General features: G+C 36.8%; 2 protein-coding genes across 3 annotated transcripts in view; one reads left to right on the top strand and one right to left on the bottom strand.

Moving 5' to 3' along the window:
- Window positions 1-16,439, bottom strand: part of LOC109042807 (small ubiquitin-related modifier) — a 112,793-nt gene that overhangs the window by 4,667 nt on the left and 91,687 nt on the right. The window contains exons 2-3 of one of the 2 annotated variants that reach the window (XM_072300254.1): window positions 998-1,071; window positions 833-901 (exon numbers count right to left, since the gene is read on the bottom strand). In XM_072300254.1, the coding sequence (XP_072156355.1) occupies window positions 833-901; window positions 998-1,012 (84 nt within the window). In that variant the 5' untranslated portion in view covers window positions 1,013-1,071. Of the gene's footprint in view, window positions 1-832; window positions 902-997; window positions 1,146-16,439 lie in introns of those variants that run through there. The other variant, XM_019059732.2, reaches the window with a different exon arrangement.
- On the top strand, window positions 1,299-16,200 carry Nop60B (dyskerin pseudouridine synthase 1 Nop60B). The gene is made up of 13 exons (XM_019059729.2): window positions 1,299-1,497; window positions 2,659-2,798; window positions 4,305-4,521; window positions 5,124-5,239; window positions 5,890-6,025; window positions 6,549-6,662; window positions 7,719-7,879; window positions 8,435-8,555; window positions 9,398-9,516; window positions 12,704-12,807; window positions 13,578-13,644; window positions 14,045-14,200; window positions 14,779-16,200. The coding sequence occupies exons 1-13, from the start codon at window positions 1,485-1,487 to the stop codon at window positions 14,830-14,832; spliced, it is 1,518 nt and encodes a 505-aa protein (XP_018915274.2). The 5' UTR covers window positions 1,299-1,484; the 3' UTR covers window positions 14,833-16,200.

Raw genomic sequence — 16,439 nt, 5'->3', positions numbered from 1 at the left:
TCTTAAAGTGCGAGATATTAAGGTGTGAAGCTGTATGATGCTCTGGAGCTAAGTCAGAGCTGTAACAGGAGCTATGGACAGTAATTTAAATAATCTGATGCAACTTGCATCAAAATAAATTAGATATTTGTGTTCAAGTTGACAGCCAGATCTATGAGACGATTTTCGGTAATGGACAAGGGCCGACCTGTGCGGGCAGTTACTACAGGAGCTCTACGATGAAAGATGTGAGGAAAGCTTAAGAACTACTTAGCAAAGAAGGGAAACGCAGGTCTCCTTGGTATCATCCTGTCAACGAAATCTCATCTATCAGTTCAAAGATTGTACCACTGAGGTTAAAGCCCCGACTCCGTTTAAAAGCTGCAACGTGCCATATTCACTGGACCTTGTTTCGATGCGGATAGTTAAAAGTTAAGAGACCAATATTCAATATTTTCCACTGGAGCTAGAGTGATATTTTCTGGGACTCATAGTTGCTTTGGTTGGAGGGAATGTGTTCTAAAATGGCAGCCGTTAGGTACATACCTGAAGATTACCGTTAGGTCAGGTCAGATTAGAAAAACTAGTGGAAAATTGCTGTAAAAGCAAGATAAGATTTAACGGAAATAAATTCAAGCTCGAGATGCATATCATAAATTTCGATCGTTTGTGGTTAGGAAAGTGACTGACTGATGCACTTGAGGCATCAAAAACATGCTTGAAAACTTACGCAAACAAAGTGGGCAAGTCTGAGAATTGATTGAAAAACCTGCCACCATGCGGTTGATGAGGACTAGGAGAGTGAGTAAGATGTAAAAATAACTCACAAAGAGAGTAAAGTTAAATTACTTACGTTTCCGACCACTTTCAATTTGATGAAATCGGAGTTTTTGTCCCCGGCGGCCGAGTCGGGCTTGTCCACCTACGAAATGAAGCGAAATTTCGTTAGTACAACTTTTCATGGGTAATGTACAATTATAGTAGAAGCGAATAAATGCAGAGTACAAAAAGTATTTACCTGATTATCAGACATGATGTGACAGTAAAAATAACGTGCTCTTCAGAACTTTGGAAAACCGGGGACAATGGCAATGATTTTACTCTCGCGGCAATATGGCGTACAGCGCACGGCGCAAGACCGCAAGGAAGCAAGGAGAGGGATACGTCACAGCTACTTATATCAGATCAAAGTCCTGATTGGCTTGTTTTAAATTTGCCGCTCTTTGCATTGTGAAACATTGAAAAGTTTACGCCAATGAAAGGGATGGCGCGAACAAAACCGAATTTCATTGGTTCCCATTCCATTACGTCATTGTAAGATGGCTGTCGAAAACTGCCACACTTGTTTCTAAACACCACGAGCGTGCTTACCCGTACTCCGTGCATGTTCAATTTTGTGCCCCATGGCGATGCTTGTGGTTGAAATCCACGTGTTTCTGTGACAAATTTAATTTTCCAATCCTCTTGTGTTTTTAAATTGGTGCATTTTTTCAGATTCCTCCATCATGACGGATTTTGGTAAGTTAACGAGCCAAATGTTTACGTTATCTCTAATAACTGTGCAAGCAATCTTGTAATCACCGGGGCAGCCGGCCTCAACGGTTAAGTGAGCTTTCGCCGCATGTTTTCACGTAAATTCCGCATCCTAAAGTTCAGTTTGCATCGTATTATCGACTGTCTTCTCATGCTTGGTAGGAAAATATCAATCACTTCAGTTGTAACATCAACAACTCAACATTGTCCTCTCCATGATCAAGTTTACCCGTGAGCTCGGGGAGCTCGCCCATCGGATGTATTTTGCCCTGATTTTGGTTAAGAACTTATTTTTTCTCTGAATTGTTATGCTGTAACCAATCTAGTCGTAATTTTGATGTCTCTGCCTACTCAACATGGGAGGGCGATGTCATCTATGTATGAAAGGAACAGCATGGGTAACTGAACGATTGTAACGGCACAACATTGCCCCTAATCGCATGTGCTGCGCTAATCAGAGATGGCAGCTCTCGGATTTATCTTCCTTAAGGTGAACTCCTCTTGTCTATAAGACCATTAAGATTGAATTAATTCTGGTGTGCTGCTCCATCGCCAGCATCAATTATCATTCCATCTTCCTAGATGGTGAGAATCGAATTCGAATCCTCTGAGGTTTTGCTTTTTAACTGATTCGCCTCATTTAACGAGTATACATGTCGGCGCGCTTCTGGAACATATCTCAGCTGCTGAGTTAATTTGTGCTATCTGTTGGCATTGCTACGCGATTGTTTTGGTTGTGTTTTTTCTGCTTTTCCAACAGATGGCATCTCTCGCGTCGCAACCCCGATAGAAGGGGCGAGTTAATTCGCCAGCTGAGATGTGTCCTAGGCGTGCGTTGACAAGTAAACCTTGTTATGTGAGGTGAATGGGTCAATCGAAAAATTTGGTTCACAATTTATATGAATGAAAAGTAAGCTTTGTGCCAAACCCATCTCTAAAAATATTTGTGTCCTTCTTTCTCATGAGAGATCTGATCTCTTCTGATTTTTCCTAATTTTTCCATTGATCATTACAGTATGTCGTATGTTAATTTATTATTTATCATCTTAGTGATTAACTCTCATTTACATTTGAAACCTACTGATATGTCTTGTTTTCCTCCTGCTGATTTCCATAATCATAATTAAATTTCTTGTTTATTTCCAGCCTCCCCGCAAAGTGGCAAAAAGAAGAAAAAGGACAAAGATAAGAATTTGGGTGACATTCACAGAGAAAAGTCTTTTCAACTCGAACCATCAGAATCCACAACAAAGTTAGAAACATCTAAATGGCCATTACTTCTCAAGGTAAACTTTGTTTTGAGTAGAATTGAGAGCACTGCATTTGCTTATCAATCATTTTACTTCAATTTTTTGGGAAAATCATCCACTAACTCTTAGTATCCTTCTTCAATTAATAGGAGTTTAAAGAAGTTACTATCGTAAGAGAGAGTTATGTAAGGGGGAAAATGTTGGTTTTCAAAGTTTCCATCTCGCCAGAATATTAGATTTGGTTACTAAATATCACATAGCCAGGCTGCTGAAATGCCCCATTCTCTAGTGAAAATTACATGCAAGGCAGATAGAAGTTTATCACTAACATGGCCGAAGGCAGTAAATATCTCCTTACCAAATTGTGGCCAAATGTGAATGCGCAAAATTCAACAAGTGCGCTTTGGTAAGAAACTAGGAAAACCAACCAAAAAGAATCTTGAAAATTATTATTTTGAAATGATAGAATCACTTCCATGGAGGAAGTGCCAAAATATCTGATGTTTACAGAACCAAATGGAAAATGTAATGCAATGAATTGATGGCAATAAAAAGAAATGATTTTAAAATTACAATGAAAATACATTATTTGTCATCAACTTTAGCTATACTTTACCATGAGAAACCCATGGATGCATTTCAAATTTTATAGGATCATCATTTGAAGAGAAAGTTCAATTTAAAGTAGTTTCTCAAAGGGCTACTCTTTTATTCGCATCCTTTATTTTTTAGCAAGTAAAGTTCTTCCTGATTGTATATGGATGGCTGAAGTGCAACACCCCGTATCTCCATTGCAGTGTTTAAAAATCTCCATTCCTAGTTTATTTTTTCGAAGAGGGACAAGTCAGCTCTATAGCTTGAAATTTATACAGAATATTCTATGAACAGAGAATAAAAAAATCAAAGAAGTTTTCTAGAAATTAAGTTTACTAATTTTCTGAGGAAAAAATAAAGCATGACTGGGAGTCGACAATGTTGCAAATAGAGATATGTGGTCTCTCACTTTAGCCATTGATATTTTTAATGAAACTTTGAAGAAAAGGAGGGCACGTGGGGCCCCTTATGTATCGGCTTAAGAGTTTTTACAAAATAATTTCCCTTCAAACAATTGGATTGCATTTGGCAAAAAAGAACCAAAAGCAATCCAATGTTGCTAAGAATGTGCAACTTACATTTTTTGCCATGAAATTGCTAAAATTATGCAAAATATTAATTTTACAAGGGTAATTTTCATCTTGAAATTTTAGTTTGTTGGGAGTTAAGATAAAACTTTTCAGACGATCAGTTTATATTTGCAAGGTAAAAAAAGTTTCATAATCTTAGCATCATTGGAATTATCTTGGTTCCTTTTTACCAAATGCAATCTAATTAACCCTCTGTGGCTTTATAAGATGTCAAGTTGTAATGTCTGTGACAAGAAAAAGAAGAAGAAAACAAAGAAAAATGCCAGATAAGGACCAGTGTATTTCAGTGTCTTTGGATTGTTTTTGTCAGCTTATTTTTTTCTTCTTATTTATCTAACTTTCAATGTACCATTTCCAGAACTTTGATCGTCTTAACGTCAGAACCAATCACTATACACCCTTACCTAGTGGCTGCTCGCCCTTGCAGAGACCTCTTGATGAGTACCTTAAAGCAGGATGTATCATTTTGGACAAACCAGCCAATCCTAGCTCCCACGAAATCGTCGCTCAAATCAAAAGAATATTGAGAGTGGAAAAAACTGGACATTCTGGAACTTTAGATCCAAAAACTACAGGTAAATGTCCAAATTATTAAATTCTGTGCCGAATCTTGTGTGACATGAACTGGCTTTGCCTTGTCAGCCATGCATGTCCCAAGGTTTTCACCGAACATGAAAGCAGCCTGTTGTGTTAGAAAGGAGTGCGGCAATGGCTTTTAGTTTTTAAGAGAGAGGGACAGATTTTGTGAGTTTTAAGTTGCGTTTTGAACTATTAGCTCGGTTTCCACGATCAAAATTGGTCATTGGTTCGACTGTTAAAAATTGCCGATCAAAATTAAGAGGCACCTCTACTATTTGATGAACATTAATCGCAAACAGAGCATTAAAAGACATTTATTCTACACTCTGTTTAGCAATTTATGTTGATTTAAATGTAGCGGCTCATCTGAATTTTGATAGGTAACACTCAACAGTTGCATCGGTGACACAGTTTGATCATACTGTAAACGCACTTTTTTCATTTCCTTAGTGTGCGCACAGATAACACTAAAAACATCAAGCTGAAGCATTCAAATCATTCTCTTCACACCCCTGGCAGTCCTCATTTAACAGTTTTTTTTGTTTCAAGTTCTAATACTAGCTGTGCCCTGTTTATTTGAGTCTTCTCTCATTTTTAGGTTGCTTGAACGTTTGTTTGAACCGAGCCACCCGATTAGTCAAATCACAGCAGTCTGCTGGTAAAGACTATATTGGGATTTTCAAGTTACACTCGCCAGTGACTGATTTGGTTAAGGTAAAGAACAAATAACTTAATAAATTAATAAATCATTAATACCAAGCTTGTATAGATGCTAGTAGTGGTGATGTCACCATGGGTATTTTCCATTTTTCAAATTGGATACTTTCACTTCCTGATACATCTTTCGATAACAGAAGTTGCAGCATCGCCAATTTAGTTTTTAGTGTTTTCACAAACTATGAACCTATTAACTGTAATAGAATGTAACTACCTTGAAGATTATTCACATTTGTGACTCAGTGTTGTTTTATACGAGAAAATATGAAAATTACTGAGAATTTTACATGGATGTATGCTGCATCATGCTTACATGGTGTAATTGACGTGATATTTTGTAATCTTACAGTCTCAGTGATGATAATGCTAATTCTTTTTGGCATGAATCCATGTAGGTTCTCAATTTTGAATAATTATTTATGTTTTTTTTTTTTTTTTTTTTTTTTTTTAATTCATTTTTTTGGACATATTTGAAAAAGCTGGCCACATTGAGTACAATTCCTGTCATTGTTAAATGACCCCTATCAAGATTTTTCCCTCAACTTCAATTTTTATTTTTATACCCATCTTGTTTTACTTTTATAAATTAAGTGTTGTTAATTTTCAGTTGGGTGTATCAATAATCTTTTCTTCCCATTCTTATTCAGATCAAACAGGCTGTTGAAACTTTACGTGGGTCTTTGTTTCAAAGACCACCCTTGATCTCCGCAGTCAAAAGACAACTCCGTGTGAGGACCATATATGACAACAAACTCATTGAGTTTGATCAAGAAAAACAATTAGGTATGTATTTTTTCAAATTGCAACCCCAAAAATTTAAATTTTGAATAAGCCCAACTTCCGCCGAGCATGTAAGCCCTCCCTTGGGCATTTACTAAGGGTTTTAAACAACACATCTTTTGCCTTGGAGCAAGAAACTGGAACAATGATGAAAAGCACCTCACATTATGTAAAGATTCGCGACTCCACGACAGAGTCAAAATATTTGCTACAAAGAGGGTAGAAGTAAGCCAAAACAAAACACTGTGTTGTCCTATCTAAAAGAAAAGTAAAATCCTCGTTTCTTTCTCAAAATTTTATCATAATGAAACCTTAGAAATTTCATCATTTACATCATTACACATTACATCACTTGCAGCAAGCTCTTGAAGTGGAACTTAGACTTAATGAATGACTGAAGGTTCGTATTTCATCTCTATGTATTGCCATTTTCAGTTGATCATTTACGTAAAATCAACATGTTGTACATAATATGAATGATGATATGATCTTTCTGTAATCATTTTTATTCATTTATGTCTTCCAGGTATTGTCTGGCTTAAGTGTGAAGCAGGGACTTATGTAAGAACATGGTGTGTCCATCTTGGATTAGTTCTGGGAGTTGGAGGTCAAATGGTTGAGCTGCGGCGACCAAGATCAGGTAACTTTCTAAGATAATGAATCTGCTATTTAAAGTCTAACTAGTTATGCGATGTATGATTTTCAGGATTGCGGTACTCTGATTAACCTAATTTTAGTCGTGATATTGTCAGGTTTTTCTTTTTCTCAAGTCAAGTGCATATTATAAGATGAACCAGTAGAAAATCTGTTGGAAGTCGAAACAATCTTTTGAAAATTAAAATAGGCCGCGAACTTACTGATATTTATTGCTTAGATATGTTTCAGCGTGGGACTATCTTCAGTACGTTGCCAAGTTTCACCGGAGATACACTGTGGTGCAATTAGCCGCTCCTCTGACGTAAGGGCGTATCTCAATGTCCGCAAGTCTTTTTCTCCGTATAACTCAGTGAGATACACCCTTACGTCAGAGGAGGGACGAATCAAGCCATGTTGTTGTTTTCCCTTGTAATTTAGGTTCTTGATCTATGAAAAAATCCTGCAACCTTGAGACGAACATCAAACTTCCTATATTCCAATTCAGAGAAAATTGGGTCTGAAATAATAATTTTTCAGCAATTTAGAATGTATTATATACACAGAGATGGTACTGTTGCTGAGTTAAAGATGTCTAGCCTTTTGTTCTGAACTAAGTTGACGTGCTGTCGTATCCCTCTAGCCAGCAAGACATGAGGAAAGAGGAGCTCACTCCTCCATCATCAACGTTTTTCCATTCGTACTGCATTTTGCAATTTGTAACTATTAATTCTGGCCCGGTTTAAAAACAACGTATGTGTCATTAGTTTCCCTATGCACATTAGTGTTTTTTCAGATGAGCCAGAAATTATAGTTTCAAATTGCAAAATGCAGTCCACTTGATAATGCAAGTAAAACTGTCCTTTTCAAACGTAATATTCTTAAGATTGGCATGTTGGAAGTTCAATTTTTTTAAGCTTATATCTTACTCCGGAGATTGTAAGGAACATCATATAACAAAATCTCGAAATGTGTTTGGCACTGAATTTCTTGGTTATGTGTGCGGTGTCATTTGAAAAGGAAATCATTTTCTAACTGGACATTTTTTAATATTAATTTTCAGGAATCCATGATGAAAACGATACTACGGCCACAATGCACGATATTTTAGATGCTCAGTGGCTGTATGATAATCACAAAGACGAGTCTTACCTGAGGAGAGTCATCCATCCTCTCGAGTATTTACTCACTGCCCATAAAAAAATCATCGTAAAGGATAGCGCAGTAAGTAAACCAATAGTGAAATGTTATTACCTTTACCACCAAACTTGCGCATACCTAATGGGATGGTGGGAAGGAATTTTTGCAGGGTTGGTGGAAACCTCAAACAGTTAATTAAAAATTCTAAACAGCATTTCTGAGGGGAGGAAAAGCTAATCAAAATCTGTCTGATCAAAGAAAAGCCAATCATCGAGTTGGCGGTGCACTGCCATTTTTTACGCTGAGTCCGTCCAATCAGCACACCCCATTTCACCCGTCTGGCTATGTCATCAAATTCCACCGAAAGGATTGTGTCAAACAGGTCCCATTCTTGGTATTTTCAAAATCGGATTTCTTATTCATTAAGGGTTGAAAAAATCTGAAGAAATTCTCACAAGCTTAGCTCACTCAATACTTTCAAGAAAACGGTGCCTCTGACCTTTTGAAACATCCAGCAAATGAAACTTAGTGATTTTAACTTTTTTTTTGTGTGAAAAAATGGGGTTATTTCTTTGTGTGAAAATAGCTTGTTGGCCATCGATATATTTAAATTTCATTATATTTGCATTTTTTTTACAGGTTAATGCCATTTGCTATGGTGCTCAAATAATGTTACCTGGATTGTTGCGTTATGATGATGGAATCGAATTGAATCAAGAGATAGTCATTGTTACAACAAAAGGAGAAGCTGTCTGCTTAGGTATGTGAAGCTTATTGCAATTTAATAGCTCCAAACTCTCTTATGATTCACAAGGATACTGTATCCACACTTGGGTGTGATCCATTAACCAAGTATCGCAAAGAGGCTTCAATTAGTTGATGCGGCACCTAGCCTTTTTTTTTCACGTCAAATTTGTCTCAATCACTAGTAAGAATCTAAAAAGGGGTTTTTTGGTTGTTTTAAAAGAATGAAATTTTTCAGTAATTTTAAAATTTTGCATTTTTGCAAAGTGAAAACAGCACATAGTCCACTGGAATTTTAGAAAATAACAGTATAGCAAGTGTGATATATTGGACTTGTTCTCTTTCTTCCTTATCAAATTAAGTTCGATAAGGAGTAGTATTTTGCTGTTTGTTTTTATTTGAATAACTGTGCCACATGACAAAGGCAATTTTTATCTATGTTTTTGATTAATTCCACTCAAATCTGCAATTTACTACAATAGATAGATATTACAGCTGCATCAGCGCGTTGAATTCATCACCCACCTGACATAAGGATGTAACTACACATTGCAATGAGCCCTGTTGTCCATTTAACTTAATGCTCTCCTGGGCTCATCTCTTTGTGTACAACGCAGTTTGTAGTTACACCCATTTGTCCGCCAAACGACGAATTGATGGCTGTATTGGCAGTGTAACCCCAAGTATTGTAGTTTCTTAGCAAGTTTTTCTTAGCCTAACAGCAGGAAATATTTTTGGCAGCAAACCGTACCCAGTGGAGTCTTAACTTTAAGGACAGTGTTTGAAATACGGATTATGACTTGTTCCACACATATTACGAAACATGTGTTAACATAACTTTAACTATGTGTGTTGCAGCAATCGCCTTGATGACCACTTCTACCATTGCAAGTTGTGATCATGGTACTGTTGCTAAAATCAAACGAGTCATTATGGACCGTGACACCTATCCTCGGAAGTGGGGCTTGGGTCCGAAGGTACAATTTTGAATTTGCCTCTGTTCAATTTTGTCAATAATTCTGTTTCAGTTTGTTCTATGCAGCCTATGCCTCATAAATCAAAATTAACTTCATTGTCATTTTAGAAAACTATATGGTCAACATAATTTTAAGTATTAACTAGAGTTGGGCCGAAATGGAATTTTCGCGTCACCGGAACCGGATCCGGATATCGGTTTTTTGTATCCGGCCGGATCCGGATACCGGATAATTCAAAAAAGTATCCGGCCGGATCCGGATAGTACCGGATCCGGATAGTGCTTTTTCGCTAGAAAAATGTCGCGATTTTTGAGGTTAAGTTTACTCGACTCACGATCGGTCGTAGCTAACAAAATTCGGGCCTTGAATTTCCACCTGCATCTATGAAAGTGAAACTATGGAACGCCGTTAGTGTCAAAACCCTTTTCTTGTGCGCACGGAATTTTTTTTCGGCGCGCGGAAAGAAAAAACCCGTTTTCGATGAAAATCTCTGAATTTCCGGATTCCGCGCCGGTTTTCGACATATTTGCGCCGTTTGTGTCAAAACTATTTTTGTCGGCGCGCCGCTTCAAATCTGTTCCGCGCGCGGAATTTTCGATGTATCGATTCCTGCTCGCCGTTTGTGTCAAAACTATTTTTTCCGGCGCGGCGCTCCAAATCTGTTCCGCGCGCAGAATTTTCGATATATCGATTCCTGCTCGCCGATCGTGTCAAAACTGTTTTTTCCGGCGCTGCACCAGAAAATAATTCCGCGCGCCACTTTTTCGATATATCGATTTTTCTGCGCGCGGAGAATACAGGATGATCCAAAAGTCCCTTCCACCCCCTCTAACTTTTTACCTAATTGAGGTAAAGATTTGAAACTTGGGGGATATTCCTAGGTCAAGGGGAGCTACTTTTTGGCCCCCCTAAAATTTTCAGGGGGGCCCCCAACTTTTAATTTTCCAATGGGAAGACCCCCTTTGTGATAGCTCGTTTGAAAGAACATAAAAAAAGAAAACTTTTCGAGCAAACCCGAAGTCAATATCTCAAACCGTTTCAAAATGGCGGCCGGTTAAAGTTCAAAATGGCCGAAAATTAACATCGGTTATTTGTCGATGGATTTGCGCGAAAATCGGTATGAATGGGTATTTTGACACGAGAAAAACGAATTTGACGTTAGATTTAAAAAAAAAAAAACCAAAATTTCCAAAATGGCCGCCGGTTAAAGTTCAAAATGACCAAAAATTGATTTTTTTAGAAATCTAAGTTCAAATTTGTTTATCTTATGCCAAAATACTCTCAAATTCCAAGTTTTAGGCAAATCGATCAGGAAAAACCGAGGTGACAATTTTCGGCCATTTTAAACTTTAAACAGCGGCCATTTTGGAAATTTTGGTTTTTTTGAAAATCCAACATCCAATTCGTTTTTCTCGTGTCAAAATACCCTTACATACCGATTTTCGCGCAAATCCATCGACAAATAACCGATGTGAATTTTCGGCCATTTTGAACTTTAACCGGCCGCCATTTTGAAACGGTTTGAGATATTGACTTCGGGTTTGCGTGAAAAGTTTTCTTTTCTTATGTTCTTTCAAACGAGCTATCACAAAGGGGGTCTTCTCATTTGAAAATTAAAAGTTTGGGGCCGTTGCCCCACTAAGGGGGGCCCCCTGAAAATTTTAGGGGGGCCAAAAAGTAGCTCCCCTTGACCTAGGAATATCCCCCAAGTTTCAAATCTTTACCTCAATTAGGTAAAAAGTTAGAGGGGGTGGAAGGGACTTTTGGATCACCCTGTATTCTCCGCGCGCAGAAAAATCGATATATCGAAAATGTGGCGCGCGGAATTATTTTCTGGTGCAGCGCCGGAAAAAACAGTTTTGACACGATCGGCGAGCAGGAATCGATATATCGAAAATTCTGCGCGCGGAACAGATTTGGAGCGTCGCGCCGAAAAAAATAGTTTTGACACAAACTACGAGCAGGAATCGATACATCGAAAATTCCGCGCGCGGAACAGATTTGAAGCGGCGCGCCGACAAAAATAGTTTTGACACAAACGGCGCAAATATATCGAAAACCGGCGCGGAATCCGGAAATTCAGAGATTTTCATCGAAAACGGGTTTTTTCTTTCCGCGCGCCAGAAAAAATTCCGCGCGCGCAAGAAAAGGGTTTTGACACTAACGGCGTTCCATAGTGAAACACGCGGGTCGCGGACTAAAGGAATTTACGTTGCGATCGCGTCAATTAGCAGAACATGTGCGTTATTCCGGTAGTAAAGGTCGAACAATTACCATGACTGAAAAAAAGTCAAAAGTTTCAGGAAAAAATACAGAAAATTGTATTGATAGGGAAGAAAAAAGAAAGAATATCACCAAAAATTTATCGAAATTTTCAGGGCCAAAAAAGCACTATTCGGCGGGTCCAAAAACCGGATAGCGCGATTATCCGGCCGGATCCGGATACTCGCGAAAATCGTATCCGGCCGGAGCCGGATATCCGGTATCCGGCCGGATAATCCGGCAATCCGGATAATCGCCGGATACCCGGCCCAACTCTAGTATTAACTTCTTTGATTTTTCCTCTCATATAGCAGAATATTCTGTACAAATTTTAAGCTCTAAACTTGGCTTGTACTTCTTGTAAGTATCCAATATGAGAGGAAATTTTGAAACACCACAATGGGGATACATGCAAGGTTTTGCACTTAGGCAACGGATATTGCCAAACTTTCCAGCTCAGTCTTATGAGGACAGAGTTTATCAGGAAAGAACCAAGTACTTTCAGTGACAAATTAATAGAAACACCTATTTGAGTAATAGGAGCAATGATAGACTGGTTGGCATTGAAATTAGCAGAAAAAGATGGTTTGTTTCTGCTAGACTGGGTCCATTTAATGTGCCTACAATGTATTCTTACTACATGACGATTTTTACTCCGTTTAATCCAATCTATCAGCAAAAACTTCAAAACTGTCATTTGAATGCTAGAAATGATCCAATCAGGCTGAGATTGTATGTAGATGATTTTTAATATTCATATATATAGATTTATCCAAATTAATATATGGTCTCATTTCAAGTAGAACTACTGATCAACTTTCAATCCGTCGTATCTACCACCTCCAGAAAATCTTCATTTGAATGTTCTAATTGTTGAAAGATGCTATGAAGTCATTATGAGACGATTATTTGGTTCTCTTCACAGGCTAGTATGGTGAAACGTATGATCAAGGATGGAAAGCTGGACAAGTATGGCAAGCCAAATGAAAACACTCCAAGCGACTGGACCGGCTACAAAAGTTATGATAGGTAAAGAAGAAACTTTTTTCTTGCATTAAAAGTTCAGGAGTAGTTTTAATTTGACTGCAGTTGTCAACTGGTAATTTCTATTATGAGTTTCTTAAAATTGCTGCTAAAAGAGATCTCTATTTAAACGGCATCACAAAATTATTGCCATCAGCCATGAAACGCACTTCAGTCATCAAAATTATTTTTAAAAAAGAAGATAGAAAATTTGTATCGTAAATTATAAAATTTTAATTTGATTAGCTTTATAGCCACTCCATCGCTTTCAACTTAATTATCATACTCTGCAGGAAGGGTGGGTGATCTTTAAGAGAACCGAAAAGTGAAATGGAAAAGATTATTTTGAGTTCAAGCCTGACTACTGTTTAAAAAGTTCAAAATCTAAATGTTAGTGGGTCAGTGGTGTATGTATAATTTCTGTTGGGTATCTGACAGTAGTTTTCAATGTAAAATATCACAAAAACACCAGAAAATTGCATCAAAAAGTTTTAAAAAGCCCTCTTTTGGAAAAAAGCTACATAATTGAGAAAAGTATGACCAACCAGAGGCCAACATTTGTGATGATGTAACTAGACCATATCTTGGGCTGGGTTTCAGCCAATCAGAGAATGCGGACTCTCTCATCTGCCTACGGTCATTGATACAACATGATTTGCTCTTCCCTCTTTCTATGCTCATTATTATTATTGCATGCTCATGCAACACTTATATTATGCAACTATTATTTATTATGAGTCCTTGTTCTTTATTTCATCCTGTTTTTCTATTTTTAGTGTAACGGTGAAAGTTGAGAAACCAGATGATGATGAAAGAGAAGAAGGAACAAAAAGCAAGCGAAAAGTAAGTATACCATCCAAAAATAGTTTTGTACTGTAAGTTTTCCTACAACTGAAAAATCCAAAACTTTAAGGCAAGATGAACCCAAAAGTGAGGCTATTCATTTAAGAGGTTGAAAAACTCCATAGAAAAAAGTGTAAGTTCTCCAGAGCATACTGTTTGATTAAAGAATGTTAGATATTTTGACCTTGTGTGTAGACTTCACAGCAGTACTGGATCATAAATCAGATTTGCTAGTCTGAAAGTGCATGCGCCGAAATTCTTGGCTTTCATAATACGATCACTCTTTTGATTTCCTGAGCGCTTAGTTGACACGAGGCCAAAAGATTGGTTCCACATATTTAATTCAGTAATATTAAAATTTGATCATTTTGACTAATTTAAAAAAAAATTAATGTTGCAGCGAATGTCAAGCGTCACAGAAACTCCAATGGATATTGACACTAGTGATATCAAAACTGAAGGAGACATAGTTGTGAAGAAGAAAAAGAAAAAGAAGAAGGTTCAAGATGAAGAACCCTCTACTTCAGAGCCTGTTGAAGGCAATGGCACACCAGACGTAAGTTTTTCTTTGTAAAATAGGTTGACATTTTAAGATATGATAAAGAGCTTAGAATTTACTAGTTTTCAATAAAGTAACGTAATATTTGAATTCATTTGCAAAGAAATTATGATTTTTATCGGTTCACGCAAGGTTAGACCATCAACTCCTAGTTGGTCAAACATGATTTTGAAGATACACCTTCAAATTATTCAGCATTGCACTGACGATAGACTATTGTTAGAAACTTGTCACTCTCTGGTAGAGTTTATTGTTAAAAGCATGTTTCTGAATTATTTAACTTTAAAGTTTGTGCGTTTTTGAGCAGCTTGCTTCAAAATGTATGGTACGGCAAAAATATCTTTTAATTCTCATCAGTCGACCTACTTTGACAACTCAGCAGGGAATCCAAAATCACCGCGATCTAGAGAAGCAGCTATTATTAAAAAAAAAAAAAAAAAAAAAAAAAAAAAAAAAAAAAAAAAAAAACGCAATTCTGACTGAACCAAAAATAGACGACTTTGACCAAGTGAGATGAAAATGAATTTTTTATCCCTTTTATTAGCTCGTCTAATTAGCTTTGTATAATTTTGCAGGATGGTGAGAAGAAGAAGAAGAAAAAGAAGAAGAAGCACCATGATGAAGAATGAATGAAAATAGTTTTCAACTCGTAACTTGCAGGGAGTACAAAGAAAAGAAAGCATCAAAACGAAGAAAAAATTGAAAACATCGTGAAATTCTATTTTCAGTGTTCTGGAAGCCACATAGCGTTTTTCGCTTGGGCACTATTTTGCATCTGTTTAAGTGTTAAAATTTTTACTCAATTGATTCCTTACCGTCCCATCTGTAACCAAGTATGTGAAGTGAATAATATTCAGATGGGTTTTACCTTTCGGTAGAATTTTCATGAAATTCCACCGTGTTCACTTCTCTCGGTATCAACGGAGAGGATGTACTTTTAAGAAGACCTTTGTTTAAAGCTTATAAAATTAATTATTTTCCTTTGTTACTTAAATTAGGAGTGAAAAGAATGGGTACTTTTTTCTCTTTGTTTCACTAAAATGATATGAATGTCCTATTGAATCATTTTTAAGGAAATTTAAAGCCTGATATACGAATGCGAGTTCTTGATTAGAAGAGACAACAAGGAGATGCAGCAATATTTCCAGGTCACTCTTTTACTGTTATTTTTCAACAATTTCAGAGATAATAAATGAGAATTCCATCATGAAAGTAGATGAGAAAGCATACCATAACAGAAATACCCATTCCATTCCCAAGGAACGTGCTAAACAGACTGTTAGTTGCTACACCTCATGCTTCAATTGAAAACAAACACATAACCCTGTTTTGGATTCGCACTGTAGTGGTAAAATGCGTCTAAGTGTCTCCAGCAATCAAAGTTTATCGTGCTTTATGAGTCATTAATTCATTTATGATCAGTCAATAACTAAATTTAGACATGAGGTCGTGTTCAATTATTTTAGTTTGAACCATCGCAAAATGCCAAATTGCACCGAGTCAATCTATAGCAACACTAATGTCAGTGGCTCAGTATTTTTTGTTCAGTAATTTTTTAAATGTTAACCAATTGAGGAAATGTCTTACAATTAGTAGTACATCTGAAGGTTTTCCTTTAAGAACGGAATTCACGAAGACACTCTGTAATATCCATTAATCATGTATTTTGTAAGTATGATCTGAAGGATTTTAGTTGTTTTTGCAAGACGTGGAAAACTTATGAAATTCCTTCCTCCACTTCAGTCATTATTTATTAATGGCAAATTTTTACGATTATCAAATTCATTTTTTTAATTATATATTTTGTGATCATTTGTAGTTATTGCACAGCAGGAGAGAAATATTTTTTTATGCTGTTCTTTATTTTTTTAATTCTTGTAATGTTAGGGAAAATCCCAGTAATCGATAAGAAATCATCTACCTGATTTTAAAATGCTTTTTGTGACTGATGAAGTTCACCTTTTTTAAGAATAAATTTGATGTTTTTGAAGGAGAAAGTTTTGTCTCTATATTATAGCTCTGTAACAATGCCTTGTCAAGAAGCTGTTTAAGCCAAAATGAAAGTGAAAGACCTCAATGCAACAGAGAAAAGAATACGTTAAAAAAGATTTTGGAATATTGCAATGGATGCTCATATTTTTCGACTTGAACATCCTAGTTGCGCACCAATACCTCCCTGACTCCAATGTTCTTTTTACATGTGAGCAGCACAACACAATAATTGTGGAGACTGGAA

This window comes from Bemisia tabaci, chromosome 5, assembly GCF_918797505.1.
Source record: "Bemisia tabaci chromosome 5, PGI_BMITA_v3".
Taxonomy (NCBI): Eukaryota; Metazoa; Arthropoda; class Insecta; order Hemiptera; family Aleyrodidae; genus Bemisia; species Bemisia tabaci.
The sequence above is the reverse complement of the archived record's forward strand: the minus strand, read 5'-3'. Positions and strand labels throughout refer to the sequence as shown.